Source organism: Carassius auratus, chromosome 16 (genome assembly GCF_003368295.1).
Source record: "Carassius auratus strain Wakin chromosome 16, ASM336829v1, whole genome shotgun sequence".
In the NCBI taxonomy this organism is placed as follows: domain Eukaryota; kingdom Metazoa; phylum Chordata; class Actinopteri; order Cypriniformes; family Cyprinidae; genus Carassius; species Carassius auratus.
The window spans coordinates 25,674,028-25,696,029 of record NC_039258.1 but is presented as its reverse complement, the minus strand read 5'-3'; the positions used below and the strand labels follow the sequence as shown (position 1 = coordinate 25,696,029).

General features: G+C 37.8%; 1 protein-coding gene across 1 annotated transcript in view; it reads right to left on the bottom strand.

The window, feature by feature from the left end:
* The window catches only part of itga8 (integrin, alpha 8), a 61,976-nt gene extending 39,974 nt beyond the window's left edge, over positions 1-22,002 (bottom strand). The window contains exons 1-12 of the mRNA XM_026284837.1: positions 21,638-22,002; positions 21,118-21,251; positions 17,531-17,631; positions 16,834-16,957; positions 14,052-14,113; positions 13,659-13,704; positions 10,714-10,839; positions 10,179-10,223; positions 8,038-8,081; positions 7,320-7,376; positions 6,761-6,813; positions 5,234-5,439 (exon numbers count right to left, since the gene is read on the bottom strand). Of these exons, the coding sequence (XP_026140622.1) occupies positions 5,234-5,439; positions 6,761-6,813; positions 7,320-7,376; positions 8,038-8,081; positions 10,179-10,223; positions 10,714-10,839; positions 13,659-13,704; positions 14,052-14,113; positions 16,834-16,957; positions 17,531-17,631; positions 21,118-21,251; positions 21,638-21,813 (1,174 nt within the window). The 5' untranslated portion in view covers positions 21,814-22,002. The remainder of the gene's footprint in view (positions 1-5,233; positions 5,440-6,760; positions 6,814-7,319; positions 7,377-8,037; positions 8,082-10,178; positions 10,224-10,713; positions 10,840-13,658; positions 13,705-14,051; positions 14,114-16,833; positions 16,958-17,530; positions 17,632-21,117; positions 21,252-21,637) is intronic.

The following is a 22,002-nucleotide window of genomic DNA, read 5'->3' as shown; positions in this document are numbered from 1 at the left end:
AATGTGGGCCGGAAGTGGAGTGTGATTTGGTCCGTGAGCATAATATAATAAAATGCATGTTATTAGAACAAGTGTTTTTTCATGTCTGTAAAACATCTGTTTCTCTCCACTGGGGCGTGTTCAATTAAGACACACAATTAATTGACTTGTAATATATATACTGTATATACACACACGACTTTGAGCATGCCTGATCTATGTCCTCACTCTATAATAAAAACAACTGACAAACTCCAAAGAATTGATAAAAACAGAGGCATCAAAGGATGCAGTATAGGGAAAGAGAGAGAGAGCCCATGACTATTGACAGATCTTAGAGGAATGTGTGCTCATGGAAATCTTCTGAGCTAAGCAAACCGTTCTGAGGTAGACAGGAACGAAAAGTTTAATTAGACTTAGAAAAATAAAATCATCACCACAAGAAAGCGCTCATTTCCGTCCACTGGACCACCGTGTGTGTGTGAGTAGGAAGTGAGTGTGCACAAGTGTGCCAGCATATGTAATAATGCTCTGTTTCACTGTTTCTCTTGGGTGAGTTCCTCTCTATAAATATCCGTCGCGTGTTGTTGGTGATTCTAGATCATTTCCTTTTCCTGTTTTTTTAGCAGTGGGCACAGTAGCTGGCACAGTGCCCAAAGACCCCCAACATTAAAGGACAGACGGTCTGCGAAAAAGAACAGCATAATATATATGAGACCGAATTCATTATGACACTTTACAAGATACTTAATTGTGTGGCTTGGCCTTAATCGACTGCATACATATACTACATGCCACAGTGGAGGGAAACAGACATTTTACAGACATAAGAAACCACTGGGTCCACAAATAACACACATTTATTGTAAAGTCATGCTTTAGGGCCTGATTTCATTTTCTGGCCCTAACAGAATGGAAAACGAAAATTTTCATATTTTATTGTATTTTTGATCATGGGTAAAAAATGAGATTATGCTTTATTATTTGTTTTAAATGTGTGGGCAGCACCGAAACACCCCATTCAACCCTTCTGTACTGCACCGATACGCGGCAACCGTGAGCTCGGTTCGTTTTCAACAGGAGTAAAAAAGGAGCAATAAAACAGCATTTGAATTTTACTTTAGCATTATCTACAATTACATAGAATAAAATATGATACTACTAGCCTACTTATTTTATTCTAGGCCTATTAGAAAAAAAAGCAAACATGTTTTTTTTTTTTTTACACAACACAATTTCATGGGAAAAACCAACCCCACATACATTATAATAAAATACTTAGTATTTAGTGAAAAATACTACATAATTAGTCTACTGTAATTCTTAAATCCAAATGATAGGCTATACTGTAAAATTATGAACTGAAGTCACAAATTCAGTAGATGATGACAGTATAAACAGAGTGTGGGTGTGACCACATTACAGATAATGAACTCAGACTGGAAACACAGCACCTCTCGTTGGTTTCATTTATTAAATTGTTAAATTGTTAGACATGTCAAGCTTTCAATGGATCTAGGATGGTTCTGTGTCTGTGATGCATGAGCCTGGATCATTTCTGATGCGTTTCAGACAGAAGTTCAGGGAGACCGAGATGACAGAAAGCACACCATGTTAGGATTCTTTATTTTACAACAGATTTTTGTTAGATTTTGTTGTCACTGAGGGTATCGACCAAAACAGATGGAGCTGAATCGCGTTCCACTGTTATCAGGATGGCGCTTGCGAATCGGGATCTGTGCTCTACACATATTCCATGTCATTGTAGATCACATAAGGTAAAATTCAAATGTCACTGAATAAAGTAATTTCTGCTTTGTCAAAAACATGCAGCAGCCGTGAATTTATTTGTATGTTTTTTATCTTGTAAGCACTGCTAGGAAAGAATCCGCAGGATTAATAAACTCGGCTCACCAGCCGCTTCTCTCCTGTTGATAATGAAAATCCTGTTGAGTTCACAGTTGCCGCTTTTCGTGCAGTGTGATGAAAGGGGTGTTTCAGCGCTGCCCAGACATTCAAAACAAATATTAAAGCATAATCTCATTTTTTAGCCATAAACAAAAAAACTTTCTGAAATAAAACGAAAAAAAAAAATCTAACTGTTTCTCATTTTGCTTTATTTCTTTTAAGTAGAAAAACAAAATGACCAAAAGATACACGGATCTGTCTGTGCCTGCCAACTACTAAGATTAAACACCAGGACACTACAAGCTGTACAGCCACACACACAAGTGAGGTCTCTCACTGGATCCTCTCAAAAGCAAATCCATCAAGAGGCAACAGAGCAACAAAAAAACGGAACAAACAACGCTCAGAACAAAAAAGGCAAGCAACTAGCTATAAGACAGAATAATTCAAACAGCAGGAGAACAAAAGCACACAGAGACACTGTGACAAGTATCACTTCATCAAACCCATATGGCTGGTGTAACAGAGATACAGTGTGGGATATCAGATTCATTATGACCATATCAGTTATTGATTAAGTCTCCAAAACTCCAAGGCAGCATCATCTCATTATGTGATACTTTTACATTACCACAAAAAAATGAGTCAAGACCTATAAGTAATCCACGAAATGAACCCCTGCTTAAATCAAAGTGTGTTTTGTTACCATAGAACTCACAAACACTATTTGAGTACAATTTTTATTGTACAATATACAATACAATATTTGAGTCTCACACTGGCACACTGGCAAGCACAATGGCATTTCGTACAGGTTGTAAAGTCTTATATGACATATGCTTTTGGAAATCATAGAACCAGATGGCTTACATTTCATGTATGGACATCACATCCTCATCTTATGTTCATCCACATCAAGTGTCATTTTAAAATTACACTGACATATCAGATTGTGTTACAGTAACATATGGAGCTGATTCATAGACTGCACACACCCGCATACACACAGTGACCAGCACCACAGAAAACCTCTGTCTACAACTCAACTCAATCTGTCTGTAGTGATGGAGATGATCTGTGGCTGATTATTATGGTCTGAACTCCACCCATGAACACCTGGTTTCTTTCAGATGCAAAGAGATCTCTTAAAAATCATAATAAATAGAGAAATGCTGCAATGGCAACATAATTAGCAATGATCAGGTCAGAAACTCTGAGACAGGGCTCAACATCAAAAAAAAAAAAAAAAAAAAAAAAAAAAAATTTGGTGTGCCCAGGCATGTCAACTATGCTCTGACAAAAATGTAAAATTCTCAAAATTTTCAATTTCAGCTTTAATTGTTATTTTTTGGGGGGGTTAATTTACATTTATAATTTAACATTTATAAACACTATTTATTGTTACATGTATGACATATTTAATCTAAATTTCAAAATTATTAAATATGATTTATTGTAGATTTTTCAGTCAAATGCCGCGTTTCCACCGAAATTACCCGGAACATTTGTACCAGGAACTTTTTTCACCCAAGACCTGTTGCTTTCTGCGTTTCAACCACGGTGTAAAGCATAGACAGTAAAAGAAATGGACACAGCGACTCCACTGGAACTCAACTGAGACAATCGAAGCCCATTTTTAGCGTTTTTTAGCACTTCCGTTTCTGACGTTTAGTCTATCGTTAGTTAATTTTTTACAAAAACTGTTTCTACGGGGCCATAATGTAACATAGAAGGTAATGGAGCCCTTTATACATTGTCGTGTATCTTTAGAAATAAATAATGGACAAACGGAGTCTTTAAACGCCTCAGATGTAAAGTTATTCGCTGTCAAAGTGACGCCAAAATGAATGGGAGTCAATGGAAATGCTAACGCAAGTGAAGTTCTGCTACAAGATGGCAGCCCCCACCCGACTTCAACTTCCGGTCGACTTCCTTGCCGCCTGGTGTAAAGTACCGGGAAGATTAGGCAAATAGACTGGTGACGTATGTCTGCGCGCATTTCTCTATACAAAGTACCACTGATTTAAAAAAAAAAAAAAAGTACGCTGATTTTGGACGTGCATCATCGGTAGTTAGTTCAGACTTTGTGCATTCGTCTTGGGATTGTGATGTCCGCGACGACGCCAGTCCGGTAAATCTGTAAACAGCAGTGTACTTGATAACTTCAGTCAGCTCGTCTTGGCTACTGCAATTTTCCTCTCTGTATATTTACAATAAAACGAAATAGGATATCAAATACCACTGCCTCCTTTCGTTTTCATTTAAGCATAATAACAGCTGCAGAAATGTACTTAGTTCAGGGCTATGTGTATATGCAGCCATTACAATGAAACGAAACATTATATAAATTTGCCTTTTTTATTTTCATTTTAACATATAGATAAATCGAATACAGACCAAAGAAAACCTGTTAGATTTACCCCGCAGCTGAATTATATTTTATGTTTAACCACTAGAGAGACGTCAGAGCCAGCGGCACATATCAGAAGGTCTAGCCGAAGTGAGGCTGCTTCTCGTCGGATAGATGATCACTGAGCTCCCGCTGATCGCGTGGAGCTCACCGTCTCCGAGATCGGCGAAACACATTTTTAAATAGGCGCTGTCTTTATAAATAAACAACAGATTTGAGTTTTAAACAACTACATTCTCGCCTGAAATACTTTTAAAATTAAATTTCATGGCACAATAACAGTAATATTTTGAAAATGTTGATCCGAATAAATGGTGGTTGAACTCAACCAATGCTACGTGAACTCAACCAATCAGGATGTTTAGCGCCAAAGTCCCGCCCCCGAAAGTTCCAGAACTTTGAAAAAGTACCACTTCGCCAGCAGGGACTTTCTGAGGGGCATTTTTTTTACCCGGAACTTTATTTAGTTCCTGGTTCCTGCGGTGGAAACACACCAAGTACCAGGCCAAAGTCCCTAATTCCTGGGTAAAGTTCCTGCGGTGGAAACGCGGCTATATACATTTTTTGTTGATCTTAATTTTTTTTATTAATTTAGCAATACTAGCAGTTATATAGCAACAGGAATGTTTGTGACCTCCATCCACAAACTCGGCAAAACACACACACACACACACACACACACACACACACACACACACGCAACAGAGTGGTTTACACCCAACTCGCAGGAAAGTGCAAACAAGGACACCAAATCACTAATTTTACCCTTCCTGACTGGCTAGAACTGTACATTTTAAGCATGTGATAGATAGACAGTATATCCTAAACAAAAAAGACAAGAAGGAAATGGGTGTTCATCTAACCTCTGTCTCTCTGGCCTTGGAAAAACTCCTGAAACATGCAAGACAACACTCTGAAACGAACACAAACACTTACCAAGGTAGCCATCCTGGTTGATATCTCCGAGAGGGGCGATGGCACTTCCATACCGGCCGAACAGGTGCGTTCCAGTGAGTGTGATTGGAGGAGAGAAGAGAAGCACGTCCTCTTGCAAATACAAGTACACACGGCCCACCTCACGAGGTTTACTCTCAAACTCACGGTCCATGTAGAGTGGAGCTCCAACTAGTACGTCATCTAGCCTGTGTGCACATAAATTCACAAATTTGACACAAACACCTCTAGGTTTTGAATTTTTGTAGGCCCATAAGAAACATAAATTGTACATGTATTTGTTTTGAAGATGCTTTACTTCTAAACTGAATGGATGGCTAACAACTGAATAAAGACCTGCAGTTTTATAGTGCATGTTTTAAGTCAAAGTATCATACTAGACGTCACCCTTGAGGTTACAAGACAGCCATATATACAAGGAAGTGCACCACTGAACCATTGTAAAATATGAGCCATCAGAGAAGAAACAGACGAGCCAGCGCATGACAGTATCATGGCGGGGTATAAAGCATTAATCTTATAAATGCTGATAATATAAAACAGAGACATTTTGCTTGGAGATATGAATTTAGGAGTGTGTTTTGGACTGCGTGAGGACCGATGGAGGAATACCAAAATGTTCCTACAGTTCGGAACAGGGCATTCTGAGAATAACCTGGACTAAAACCAACAAAGATGGTGGCGGTATTCCAGTGATAAAATGGAATGAAATGTTCACATTTGTACAGGACTTCTCAGACTTCTTAGATCTAAGATAACAGACAATAACAAAGTTATGTTATTTAATATCTAAAAATAAATCACTGTGATTTATACGTTTTAGCATTTAGTGGCCAAAAAATAACAAAAACGATACATTGATTTCAACACTAAAGACTGATTGGCCCTGTTTCCAGCAAATGAGCCATTTCAATAGCTATAAGTGTAATGAGCTCTAATTCGCTCTGTATGTTGGCCATTGCTGGTGTATCATTTAACTGCTCTTTCTTTGTGTATACTGCTGTTTTACTGTGTATTCCACTATGTACCATTGGTAAGGAAGCCTTTCAGTTAATGGCATAAACATATGTGAGCATTTCAGACATAAGAGAAGGAGCTTTGGCGCTGATGTGTCAGCAAAGATTTGTATTCTCATAAGACCAAATTAGAAACAAATTTTATACATATCAAATTCCCTCCTGGATGATGTGAGCATTTAAACAAGGGTCGAGTAAACCAGAGCTTAATGCATGAGTCTAAATAAGCCAAAGCCCATATAAAACCTCATGGTTCTATTATTTGGATTAATATGGTCCAAATTCTATTTAGTTCTGAATACACCTTGTAACTAAATACAGCGTGATCTGGTAAATTAAATTAGCTCAAAACAAATAATGCGGACAGATGCCTCACATGGAGATAAACATAGATTCAATAAGAATGACATTAATGTACACAGACTTACTCAGTTACCATCACCTCTTGCATAGAACAACTGTCTAATGACCTTACACTTCCATGTTTACTTACCCATCTCCATTTAGATCAGTCACTGCGACGGTGTATCCAAAATAAGAGGCCATCTGCCAGAAAAAGTTGTAAATGAAATAGAAATGTGAAAGGGAGAAAATGCAATTAAAAGGTCTGTGTCTCATTTAAAACTTCCTTTGGTCCAATTAAGCCAGACATAAATATATTAAATAACATTGTGCTAAGCCTTACATTGATTGTTGAAGACAAAACTCAAAAGAACAACAATAGTCATTTAAACGAGATGTTTCTGTGCAACATTTATTGATTATGACAGCATTCAGATTATTAAATGACAAAGCACATATACCCAGGTGTGCAGAACAGTCAAACTACACACTTTCATTGTTTAAAATGCCATTTTACCTCTCTAGCTAAAAATAGAGAAGCTATCATAACTATAGCAAAGTATGTCAAAATGTGGCTGTCTGCTGCATTCTCCACAACATAGAACTTAGCACTGAGCCACAACTCCTACAAATAATTCATAGTGAACAAATAGCATATTTAACTAACAAAAACATTTGAAAAACAAATCAAAGGTTGGATAGTCACTCACCTGCTCCCCAGTAAAATTCTGAATAAAAGTCAGGTTTGTTGCATTGATCACAGCCACCTGTAATAAGAGAGAATTCAGATTGTATTAGTGCTAATAAAACACTGTTTCCATTCATGACAGATCGTCATGATTCTGATGTACTGCAGGACTTGTGTATCTGACCATATGTCTGTCCTCCACTCCAAACCAGAGTGATTTTCCTCATGTTAGGCATTTAGCGCTCTAAAAATTACATCCAGATTGATCTTAGTGGATGTTTTATGGGACACGTATGACTGAGATCCTAAATCAAACAAAGCCACATATGGCTAATACCCAAAAAGAGACACAAATTCACTGTCTGCCTCACAAACCGCCCATCCAGCTGAATATGATTCTGCTCAATTGAGGGCCAAAGGGGACACCCCTACGTCCTAGATGCTACAGCCCTAATTGGGAATTCCTACTTAAGGCTTCAAATCACATCCAGATGAGAAACTCAAGCACTTACACAAGTGACGAGGTTTTACCCGAATACCAGTCTTTGCAAAACATACAGCTTTTTTTTTGTTTATTTGAATGAACAAATGTTTCAATTTTAGTAGAAAGGTAGTGAATAACCTATTGAACATTTCTCACATTCTTCCTTCCCCCTTAACCTTTTCCTCTGACCTTTGATTAGAAATCTTACCATGAGAGAAACACAGGAAACAAAGTCTGTTTAGGACTGTATACTTACATAACCAAAGTTGTGAGCCCCTCGAGGTACCCCTGCTACCAGTTCTGCATAGAGGACATAAGAAAAGCATACAGTAAACATACCTGAGATATTTACATTTGCACCAGCAGGTTTATATATTTTTGACTTGTAGAGTTTGAAGAAACCAGTGATGTGCTTCAGTACTCAACGATAATAAAACATACACTTTTCTGGTTTTGAGAAGAGGGTTTGTGAGTGAACATTTCCACACTCACAAGCACTTATCTAGCGCATCTGAGGCTAAACAGTGAGGTGAGACGTGTGAGTGTTGTTAATCTCGCCTCTGTCAACACCATGTCAGTCACTCATTTATTATAAATATTTAGAAGAGAGAGACAGAGAGGAGAAAGACACATAGTGGAGGAGACAGAGACTGTCTAAGGTCTGATGGATGATCTTGGAGATAGTGATGTGGTGGGAGGGTTTGCGGCTGTCTGTCGGATCTGTCCCACCCACTGAGATCGGAGAGGGACCGTTCAATAGTCTGCCTCATTTCTAACTCGAAATCTCCCAGACTCCCAGGGACCCATAGCAGCCCCGCTCGTCCTCGACCCTTCCCCCCGCCACCTCAAATTTCCCGCCTTGCTTGACCACAAAGTGTGCCACAGCAAAAGGCCATGTATGAAACTCTGACACAAAGAGATCAGCATGTCTCTCCACTCTGGATTCACCACTAATCCAGACCAGATAGAACATATGTCTGAGAAAGACAGAGAGGGAATTCTGGGAAGAATTAACTGAAACCGCCGATAGTGTTGATTATTTGTGCATGCTGTATGCATTGTTTCAATGTCTGATTTGCTGAAGGAATTGTGCAAATCAAGTAACAGAGAATATATACCCCCAAAAATGGTGCTGAACACAATTTTGTCACCATTTTCTGTTTTGCAGGTCAGTTTTGAGTGGTAACTTGTGGATGACACAGCAGACTACTGCAATCTGCCATACTTCATGATCATCATTTGATGAATTACCGCAGCCATGATCAATACATTCTATAAATTGTCATTTAAACAGATAAAAACCTGTTAATACATTTCTATATGTGACTCTGGACAAAAACAAACAAACTGCAAAACCATAGTTTAGAATTTTATTTTTTTGCACTCTCAGATTCCAGATTTCCAAATATTGGAAATATTGTCCTGTTCTATAACAAACCATACATCAATGGGTTATTTATTCAGCTTTCAGATGATGTATAAATCTCAAAAAAGAAAAAAAGACCCTTATGACTGGTTTTGCGGCCCAGGGTTACATATTTTTTACAGTGTAGAAAAATTTAAACAATCATCTTTTTATCATTTAAAATGTGTACTTTTCAATTAGGTGCACTCTATTATATAGCATAATAATTCCCACAAGATTATTTTATACCAGATTTTAGTCTGTTCAAGCTGGATTGTGGGTGGTTGGTAAATATGTTGCAGGGTTTTGCAGAAGGGCACTGTCAGATGGATAGGTAGGCTAATGATTGCTTGAGTCAGCGTGGGCGCACACATGTGTCTGTGTTAGAGACGGATGACAGACTGCAGATGGGCTGTTTGTCACTGAGTGGCATGTCAGGGACAGAATCCTGGGAGTGCTCTGTAATTACGGTCTGAGGCTGAAGGGTCCGATCAAAGCTCAGTAAGCAACAAATCCACACAACCACCACACACAGAGACAGAGCTCTCTCTCATGCACTCACATTAATACACAAACTCTACTAAAGATGCAGATGTTTGTTTATGTGTCTGAACATTACGACATGTGACTAGCACAGAAAATATTTTAAATTATATTCTGTCTACACATGGAGTCTTTTTAGTTGCACAGAAAAAAAGTAAATCATACCGGTTTAGAACAACATGATGGAGTAAATGATGACAAAATTATCATTTTTGGGTGAACAATCCCATTAATCTGCATCATTCATGTATATTAAATTAAATTTATGCATTTAGCAGACACTTTTATCCAAAGCGACTTACAGTGCATTCAGGCTATCAATTTTTTCCAATCTTGTGTTCCCGGGGAATCGAACCCCTAACCTTGTGCTTGATAGCACAATGCTCTACCAATTGAGCTACAGAAACACTTTATATAATATAGTATATAAAATGTTCAAACGTTCTCACCTTGTTCCGAATCACCTGTGAACTCTCCGACTGCTACAGAGTAGCCTACCAGACACAGAAAGAGAATATAAGAAAACCAGAGTGACTACAGTGAGAGGAACAGTTGATGCTGCTAACCAAAGGGAGTTTAAAAACCATGTTTACTCATTTGATTTTATCTCATCATTTTTTTTAATCAATTGCACTATTATCATGACAGTCCAGCTGTCTTTACTTAAATTACTTACAGTACAGGATTTGCAAGTGTGTTTAAAGAATATGTGTGTGTGTGTATGAGTGTTTTGAGGTCTGTAGTTCCAGATGGAAACGTTATCAGTAGGCACAAACTTAGCACCGAATTGAGCTATGGGACAGAGGGTCAAGGTTACCTCAACATCCACCAAAAAAGCTCAAGTGAGTTCACGTGTGCGTGCGTTTATTAAATTGACAGAGGGCTGGCCCACTGACCCATAAACAGGGGCCCAAAGAAAATCACTGGTGTCCCATAAAGCATCTTTACCTTTCAAAGGCAGACACACACAAACACGTCTCTTACCTAGGTAACTGTCATCATATGCGTCTGATGCAGCCACCGTCTGCTTCTCTCCCTGAACTTTGCGCAGAATATTTTTCAGGGAATAGCCGTTTAATATTTCTGCAACACCTGCAGTGATCACTTGACCTAAACACACACAAACACACACTTCATTTTCCACAGACATCGTACAACTGTGGTGGCAGATGTTGTTACTTATTTTTGGATGGCAAAACAAACTGTAAAGTACAAAAATATTGTTTTTCTCTTAGGGACTTTAATGCCATTTTTTTTTTTTCAGATTTAAACTGATAGTTACATAATTGTATTGAGCTACAATAGTTATAAAACTAAGATCAATTATATATTTTTATTGTAATATATTTCTAATTTCTGATATATTTCTAATTCTATAATTCATTATTGTGACCATGAAATAATTGAAGAAAAAAAAATATGCAGCATAGAAATAATATAGTATTGATAAGTTTCATATTTAAAAATATTTTCCAGCAGAAATACAACTGCTATTGCAGAATGCTTCATTAACTGATGATTTGATCCAAGGATGGAAGCTTAATTGTCAACAGGCAGAAACATACAAAAGGGATACAGCTTCTCTTAAAACTGTAAGAACCTCCCTGTATTACTTCCACAACATTCAGATTTATCATTCTGCATCTATCTACATTACACAAGCAATGAGGAAAACAGCACAGATGCAAGTTCTCAGATTAAGATTTAAGAGTGAGAGGAATCTCTTCCGTTTTTGTTGCTCGCATTCTATAAACACATTACTCTCTTTTACTACCAGGCCTAAGATGAACCCCAACCATTAATCTCTCTTAATGTGTGTTTTGCTGTGTGTCTGCGTGTACATGTGTTTCTATTAATTTTTATTTGTTTTGTGGACACACACGACACAATATGTGGTACTTTTTCTCCTCACAGAAATCTGTTGTCTTTCCCCCCCAAAAAAGTGATGAAAGGCAAGGGTTAAGATGGACTGAGCGTGAGAAAAGAGGAGAGGAGAGAAAGCGAGTGGCAGGTCATAACTCCGAATGCATCTCTGTTTGTCCACAGCATGAAATATATGAGAGAAATAGTGAGAGCCTGTGTCTGACATTACATTTTGTGTCATCTCAAGTCATCTGACTCTCCATTACAAACAAAAACCAATAACACATGTGAGATGTGATGGGGAACCCAGTATTAGTATTTATTAAGGGCCGTGACTCTGAGTTCAGGCTGTGGGGGGTCTGGAGATTGAATAAATCTGTTTTCATGTTTTAACATATGACTGCAATTACACAACAATCAACATCTAGCATTGTGATTCAAATCCAGACACGTAAACAATTACATATACATCCGGCCACAAAATATTCAGCTGTGCCTCATTTGGTCAGGGCCAAACATCCATTCCACACATTTTTAAGAGATTTTTAAGAGGAGCACTTCACTACAATACAGTTAGATGATGCATGTGTTTCTATCGCTTCTTAATTAAATATGTGACCCTGGACCACAAAACCAGTCATAAGTAGCACAGGTTTATTTGTAGAAAAGCAATAGCACAATATATGTTGTATGGGTCAAATTTATCGATTTTTCTTTAATGCCAAAAATCATTAGGATATGAAGTAAAGATCATGTTCCATGAAGATATTTTGTAAATTTCCTACCGTAAATATAAAAAAACTAAATTTTTGATTTGTAATGTGTATTAAGCACTTCATTTGGACGACTTGTTGATTTTCGCAATACTAATTACAGATTTTCAAATAGTTGTATCACGGACGAACATTGTCCAATCATAAAAAAAAACATACATCAATATAAAGCTTATTAATATTTATTCAGATTTCAGAAATTACCATTATGAATAGTTTTGTGGTCCTGGTTCACATATATTAGAGTGGAACGCTAATTTTTAAGAAATTAAATAAAACGTTTATAAGAAATGAAGTCTTAAGAACTTAAGATTTTGCCTTTTTTTTAATTCCCTGATTTTTCCAGGTTTCCATTATTTCGGGAATCTAAAGACTCCACATAAAATCTGCGTGTGTTTCAATAGCTGATTTTAATACCAATATCAAGCTAGCATAAGTCACCAACGGGCAATATAATACACAAATTATGATATAGAAATATTATAATTACAGTAATTATAACTAAATTATATTATTTAAAAATACTGAAATAACATTTCATGCAAATTAAGTAAGTATTCTGAAAATTAGCTCAGAATTCAATATAATTATTTGTAAAAAGGTGCATTAATAAAGCTAAGTAGATCAACTCAACACAAAGTGGACCTGCCAGTTTTGCTAATGAGCCAGACTAGTTAATGCTGGCAGTCTGTAAATGGCCAAACACTTGCTGATTTATTTATCTCTAACATAAACACAGCTAAACATATGCAGGTGTACAGATTTCTGTATTGTCTTTAAATGCATTTCATTGCCAATTGTGCAGAACGTATAATTAAGGCGAAAAGTGAAAAAGTGCAGGCATTCGTTAGCCTGCATTCACTGGCATTTAAAAGCAATGATTACTGCTCTAACAGTAAGCCAACATTAAAGAGCAGCTCATTGACCTCACGCCTGCTATATTACAGCTATCACTGACCCATCTGTGATGAGTGAACTGCGGCAGAACACTTCACTGATTGGCTGGACAGACTCAGAAATGGTAGCGCTAACACACTGAGATAATCCCTGATTATTCTGGTAACAGGGCTCATGGGAGGTGACGTGTCATCGTTCTGAGCGTCTGTTATTCTGCTCTGCAGGCGGAGGAAGGGTCAGCCTGGTCAGTTTGTTGGACGGAACTGAGATTCTTGGGGTCCTGTGAGACTGTGAGTCTGGGATATGAGAGCCTTGCATCTGCCAATCTCACTCAGAGAGACTCTGTAAAAGGATGGAATGATGGAAAATACAAACTAATGAGGAGAAGTGCGTTACCTTGCCAGTAGAAACTCCCTGGCCCTCCCACAACCAGAGTCCCTTCCTGAGAGATGGAGGAAAAAACAAGTGAGGAAATAGGAGAGAGGGTACCGTAGAAATGAGGACACTGGCCTCAAAAATGTGTTTGTGTTTATTTCAGTGTGTTCGCTTGCGCATTTTGAGCAGGATTATGGAGATAGAGTAGAGATATAAGTATAGATACAATAAATAATAAGGAATAAGTCCTCATCCTGCCTGAATGAAGGGTCAAAGTGATACCCAAAAACATTTCCATTTCAAACTGGAAATGACTGCTGTGAGATTTTGAACAAAAAGCAAGACATGTCACACAGGAGTGTGTCACCATAAAGATGAAATACAGAGACAGGCTTGAGAAGGGAGATTTGTTACCTTAGTAAAATCAACGCTGAAGCCCGCCTGGCAGAAGCCCTGGCCCTCGGGGTCCGGGTTATCTACAAAGATCAGAGTACATTCATTTACACAAGCCTTTAGGATATGAATGAGTACAGAAAGATTCAGGACTTCAAAGACAAATCTGTAAAATACTGACGTAAATGGATAATGTGATGCAAGGAAAGTTCAAAAGCTCAGACTTTATAGTACTGTTAAATGAGATTAAATGAATATGGTTTTTTCTATGATGCTAACTCTATGCTTAATCCCAAACCATAACCAACTTCTTAGTCATAAGAAGATGAGTGACTGAAAAGAATGATGTTTAAGTGCCACATCCAGGTCAAAATCTAATCTTAAAATCAGATTGGAGTATAGGAATGTGGTTCCAGGACCAACAATGATTGTATATCATGTAATGTCCTGTGTGTGTTGCTATAATGTGTCGTACAGTATGTGAGGAAGGTTAATGAGGCAGAACATCACTTCCAAATCCCAACCCCTATACTCGAAAAATAAATAAATAATAAACACTCTCTCTACCTCATTCCATTCCTGTTCTCTTCTTTTATTCCTCGGCTACACTACACTAAGTATTTCATTCCTCACATTTTCTCAATACTACTGTCTTTGCAAATGTGTTCCTAGCAGACATAAACAAGCTGGATTTAATCAACACCGAGCATCTATGCCCTGAGTCTTGACAGGGACTCCTAGCTGAGTCCCTGCCAGACTCAGGGACAGCTGGCACTTGTTTGACAAAGAATGAGGAAAGTAATTCACACTCATTATGGCCTCATGTGTCATATAATCATTTTCCCTAAGAGCACATTAGGCAGAATTATCATTATTAATATACCACTTCACTCTACACTAACTGTTAATACACACGTCTATGTGTGTGCTGTGAAAATTTAAGAGAATTTGTGACCCTAGACCACAAAACCAATTGCTGGGGTATATTTTTAGAAATAGCCAGAAAAAAAACATTATATGGGTCAAAATTATAGATTTTTCTTTTATGCCAAAAATCATTTGAATATTATGTAGAGATCATGTTCCATAAAGATATTTTGTAAATTTCCTACCATAAATATATCAAAACATAATTTTTGATTAGTAATATCCATTGCTAAGAACTTCATTTGGACAACTTTAAAGGGGATTTTCTCAATATTTGGATTTTTTTGCACCCTCAGATTCCAGATTTTCAGTCATTGTGGTCCAGGGTCACATATGTGTATCTGATATGATGTCAAGAAATTAGAGTATATTTATCTACTACCATTACTGTGAATGAGACTTTAAAGTACAGGAAATAAGCAGGAAATTACATTCAAAATAAACATGTCAGTTTCCCTTTGATCTTTGGCAGCTGGCACAACTGGGCAGCCCGAGAAGCAGAGGACACATCTGTGATTTTGTGTGAAAAGCAGAGCTGGCACGACTAATAATTTTTTACTAATCAGCTAGTCATCCAAAAAACAAAAAACAAACAAAAAAAAACTTTAGGCTAGTTATATGTAACCGTACAGTATGTATAGTTAATCAGTAAAAAAACACTCCAAGGAGTGACAGTATTCTTGGTGCTGTTTTTGGATCATCCAGCACTGCGTTGACTAAGAGTCTGTGAGTGTGTCTGTGCAACTGAGGATGATGCAGGTGAGAAACGAAAGCATGCATACTTCATTACACAGATTTATGCTGCTTGCATTGCAACAAACAGTGCCAAAGCCTGTCATGTTCCACTGGGTTATAGGTTCTGTCAGCCTTTGGGCTGAACTTGATTCATTTCAGGGCGGTATGCAAGAATTTTGGCTTGTAGGTGAACACTAAATGAACACAGACCATCTTAGGTACACTTCCAACTTACATTGTGAACATAAAGAGCTCAGAGTTCACGCTATTTTAACTCTATTTTTCTGAGCAATTTTTCAGGATACTTTCAAATATAATTGGCCGTTACAGCTTTCTATACAAATACTATGGTTCAAACGTTTGGGATTAGAAAGATTTTTTTTTAATGTATTTGAAAGATTGTTCTTTTGGTCACCAAGGCTGCATTTATTTGACCAAAAATACAATAAAAACAGTAACATTGCAAAATATGATTACAATTTATCAAAAGGATTTTCAATTTGAATGTATTTAAAATGTAATTTACATAATATTTAATATATATGAATAATACTTTTCAGCAGCTATTAATCCAGTCTTCAGTGTCACATGATCCTTCAGATTCATTCTAATATGCTGATTTGCTGCTCAAGAAACATTTCTTATTATCAGTGTTGAAAACAGTTGTGTTGCTTAATAGTTTTGTGGAAATCCAAACCTTTTTTCAGGATTCTGTGAATAGGAAATTCATTAATTCATTCTAAACAACCTGAGATATGCTAACTTTAGTAAAGCTTAATAATGTGCTTTTAAATTTGCAAGTGAAATGAACTGCACACGCACTGGTTCTGTGTCACTGTTTGTTTTTTGGTGTGTGTGTGAGTGTACCTGGCATTCTCTATGTTAAGTGTCCCCACAAGCATACAGTAGTAGAAGCAGTAAATTTTGAAAACAGCTCATAAATCATACAGAATGAAGTTTTAAAATCTAAAATAGCAGAAAGTTTTGTGTGATGGGTAGGGTAAGGGTACAAGGATAGACAATACAGTGTCTCCAGTATAAAAAAACCCCACTACTGTATGTCTATGGAACGGCCCCATAAAATGTGAGAAAACTAGTAAGTGTTTGTGTGCGTGTGTGTGTGTGTGTGTGAAATACTCACTGGTTCGACATGGAGAATACTCAGCATAGGCACTGAAGTTCTGCACAGCCACATAACAAGTTCCCACTGGATCCATCTCACTGCTGACCTTCACTGACCTCCAGTGATAGAGGGGCGCACAAGCCTAAAGAACCACACAAAACACAATGTTACTGTAAATAGCAGCACTGATAGACATAGATTGGAAAGAGACTACTTAGGACAGAGCTGGAGATGAAAAAAACAAAATATCCACTCTTCTGTAATTTTCTGAATAAAAGTATTTGAAAGAGCAAAATGTTTCCGTATCTGATTGTTTGGAGCACAACAGTCACATTTGGGAATCGTGCCTTCCCTCATGTAATAACTCTGGGCTGTTTCTTTCAAACATCAGCAGTTCTCCTCTCGCATGGTCAACCTCAAATCAACATTTTCCAAAAACCCCCTCAGTAACAGGACAGAGCCACATTTCCTATCAAAACATTTCTCTAAAACACCACTCCCGTGCATTCATGAATGAACTCAGATTCTGGCTCCCATGCATTCATGAATGAAACACTAATGCTATTAAACAGCATTAAATCCATTGACGGGCAGCTACTTACTGATAAAGAGTAGAGTTTCCAAACCGCATCCATGAATGCATGGAAGCATGCGTCAAGCATGAGCATGACTGCAAATGGTCTTTAACTGGATTATGTTTCTGAGCATCACTTACCACCACTTTGTCTTTGTGGGTCCTGACTGAGGCTCCAAACCACTGATGGGATTTAAATTCTAGAGGCTCCCTTGTCCCGTTCACTTTAATCATTCGGTTATCTGGACAAGAGAGGGGAAGAATGAAAGTTACAGAAAAACAGAGTGGGACTTCATTATATAATAAACAGAAAACATCAGGCAGCTGAGAAATGTAACACATTGTGAACACTTGTGGTGATATACTGATTTTGGAACAACATGAGCCGTGAAACAGCAAATTAGGTTTCAAATGAGTCTGAGTGTGTTTGTTTATGAGAAAGCACATCTACAGGGGGTCGTTTTACTCTCAGAGTGTGCACACACCGCTACATGATTCTGTGGATCTGTGTCTACAGGGGTTCTGTGGGATCCAGGAAAGCTCTCGCTACAGCTGGGCCTGTTTAGAGCTCCATAAGGTACGGTCTATACCTCATAAAAACATATCAACTCTAATCCTTCTCTGCTTTCTTCTCTCCATCTCTCAGGCCTTTTTCTTGATACAGAATGTAAGTCTTATACTTTGGCTTGCATAATAAGATTTCACAGTATTTTGAAGACATTTTCTTTTTATATACAGTACAACTTTCTTAAAGACTCACCACTAAGGCAAGCATCACCATTAATGCTGTGAAGATAACTGACCAATTGAATGTTATTCAGCGACATTTCTTAGTTAAAATTGTGTCATTTCAATAGGATTCTGAGCATTTGACAATTTGGTCGAAACAAAATTCCCAAAAGAAAGTTGCATGGCTACACTGCTGACAATGGACAACTGAGTTTTTTTGCACGCAAAAATTTGATGAAATTCTGCTAATGTGACCACTCCTTAAAAATTAACGTTTCGGGAAAAGGCACATAGCCTGTTCCTTGCTGTCTGTGCTATGAATATGTATACCTTAAACTATGCAGCTTGTTGAAATATGTCTTCTATTCCTTTTCTAAAGCATTTGATTTATGATATTCATCTGCCGATAAAATTCTGTAGACTTGCTATGAAAGAGTGACCTGAGACTCCATCCATCACACCCTAGCAACCACAAATCACCTCTTTAGGATCATAGTGGGGACTTTTGCACAGGAATGCATTAAAAACTTGTATCCGAGAGTACCTAATGCCAAAAAATTTTTTTCTTATTATATGAAAGTTTACCTACAATTTGAGTGTGTTTATATTATGTTTTCCAAGTCTATAAGTGCAATATTACCAATATTACACCTCTGGATATTCTGCTTAAATGAACACATGTTCTGGTGTCACAGACTGTGCTAAAATGCAAGGCCAGACTCACAATATAAAAACACAGCAGGGCATATTTGGTGCTTTAAAACATCTGTTTCATTTTTGGGTTCAAAACACATGCTTGTCATTTTTTCTTTTCATTTTTGTTTTTGCATTGATATCTATTTATTGTAAACGATTCCTTGTGTTATGAATGAAAGCTCCTATAATAGTAACAACTGTGATCTTTCTAATTGAAAGTGACCTGTGGTGCTAAACAGACAGTCTTGACTTAAACATTCAATAATCTCTGATAATATATAATATATTTCTATCTTAAATGACATATTTACCTCAAATCTGTGGAATGTATCTCCTGTAAGGTCTCTATAATGTCTGGACATGTAACTATGAAACTGTGTGTGTGAGAGGGTTGTGTGAACACTTGCAAGGCAAGGCCCATTGGTATGTGACCCTATCTGGTGTATCTAATGACTTTACTCATCTCAGTCAGGACTGCATTAGTCACACACACACACAGGCTGTCATCAGAAGCGTCAGTCGCACACAGACGAGCCATGCCCCCCATGGAGAGCTCTGAGGGCCACACTGGGAAGAGCGCATGGGATCAAAGTTCAAGTGTGTTAAAAACAACGTGACTAATGAATCTGGAAGCGTGTGTGTTCAGCGAAGACGTTCTTGCTGAGTAGATGCTCTATGACACTAACAAACAACAGACAGCGCTTCTGTCTTCCTTTGTCAGGGTTTGGTCTCTTTCCGTATTCCCCTTGTGTTCACAGCTCTTTTAACTCTCTCTCTCACATATCTCTCTTTGCCTCTCTCACCTCATCACCATCAGGCTCCATTTAAAACCAACCGTCTTGAACCAGAGCACCACTGCTTTCATCTCCAAAAGACAATCCGTTTCAATGTCAATTCCTCATGCACACTTCAATACTTCATCTACAAATGGTGATTCTCACTGGCTCACCTACAAATGGTTAAATGTGATGATGTAAAAGGAATTTCTTCCTCAAAAAAAAAAAAAAAAAAAAAAAAAAAAAAAAAACCTTAAAGCAAAACTGAAATAATTGTTAAATAAATAATTAATAATAATGACTATTAATAATAAACAACTACTTATTTATAAAATCGCATTAGATGCTCCAAAACCATAAAACCAATTATTACATTCATTTTTAAATATATATATATATATTATATTATAGACTGATTAAATGCACATCATAAAATAAATCAGTACATTTTAATGTCATTAATTCGGGAATCGGATCACACTGTTCGCCTAATTTGATTCACTAAAAAGAACCGGCTCATTAGAGTCGCTTGTTTGAGAATCGTAATATATTGTTCGGCCTTTATGTACAAAGAATCGGCTCGAACGAGTCATTCCTTCGAGAATCGGACCGCAGTGCCCCCATGGTTCTCTATTTAGAAGGTCATGCAATAGCCTTTTCTGATAAGAGCCTATGTTAGAAACAGGAACAGGACACAAATACTGCGATCAAAGCTCCCTCTAGAGAATGCTATGAATAACACCACGAGACTGACGAAACATCAGCGCTCATATTACGCTGCATCCAAGTCTGTCTCCAGTCCACGCCGCTTTTCTGAGTCCAAAACCGACCACTGCATTTACCGGCAAGCCACGGCTCCTCAAAATAGTCCAGTAATATCATAAACACTCCTGCAGTCTCCGTGCCAGATGACAAAATCGATTTAAATGAGATGTTTTGTGACTCTAAAAAGCAACTTTTCCTTTTTCTGGCACTTCAAGATTGATTTCACAATACAGACATTATCAACATATTTCCCCTCACTAAATGGATTAGACGACAAAGACAGCAGATAATGTGAACAGACAAATGTAAATGTAAAGATAAAAAGTTGTGTTGATCTAAATAATAGACGCGCGTAATGGACGTCTAAATGACGGCAGATTACGCACCGAGGTAAAGTTACGCGCCTTTCCCTGGTAATTACTCCGCTCCTGAAATTTTAAACCAAACCATATGGGGCGAAATTAACTCTTTCTTGGATGTGGTTTTTGATCTTTTTATTGGAGGAACAGGAATTTGTGAAAACTACTCTAAAGATGTTGCTTGTGACATCTGTGTTAGTAAATAAGAAAGAAACAACAAAGTGTGTGTTTCTAAGCGCATTATTTTAAATGTAAGAGTTTTAATTCACCAGTAATTTAAGGAAACGAATAAAAAGGCACTTAAGAAGACATCGTTATACCTGAAAGAGTCTAATTGTTTCAGTAGAAACTGTTCTGAACTTTCTGGATTAGATGACAGGTTCTAAATCACGAGGGTACCTACTTGCTTTATCAAAGGGGATCTGGCGGCAGGAGTCTGGGTCTGATGCCGGCCAGGGGCAGTAGTACACCGCTCCTCCCTCCACAATCCCTGGCTGAGAGGTGTTCGCTTTAGGAGCCCCAACTAGAACCGACATGCTGGAGAGAGAAAAGCATACATCTCTATAACGGCATCCTACTGGATAAAAGTAATACACGTTTAGGTGACAAGATGAACCCCAGCAAATTAATTCAAATGTGAGTTAGCCTATTCTATTCCCTCTTTCTAATTGGATATCAACCTCAGGCGGCTGAGTTCACTGGTCCATATTTTTGTGGTGCTGAAAAGCTTTTTGAATAAGAAGCTGCGTCAAAAGTCTCGAACATTGTAGGCATTTCCAAACTGAGTTTTCTTTCGCAGAAAGAAAGAGGTTATTACGAAATATAGCCTGCTGGAATATACCTCTCTTTAGGAGCTTTTCAATTTTATAAAAACAACAAAAAGAAAAAAAAGAAAAGAAAAAAAAGGTTTTGATCTCACTTACACATTTCTATCCTGTGTTGGGTGGTAAAAGTCCAGTGAGTATCCAAAATAACTTCCCTCTGGTCCATTGTAAACTGCTGGCTTTTCCAAATCCAGGTTGAAAGGTGCAGCTTCGCGTAGAATTGCAAATATGAGCAAAAACACACGAAAACACACGCGGAAAGAACAAGGGTGCATGGCGTCAGCCCGTTGTCTCCAAGTGTAATCCAAGTGTTCTGATTAAAGATGTGCAGACAGAATGTAATGTACGTCCGTGTTCAGCTGTCATAAATTGAGTGCGCGCTCCATGCGTCTGCTCCTGCCTTTTTGCAAGCTGCGCGCCTTTCTCTGCGTACTAAACATTATAATGAGCCGCGCACGAGACAG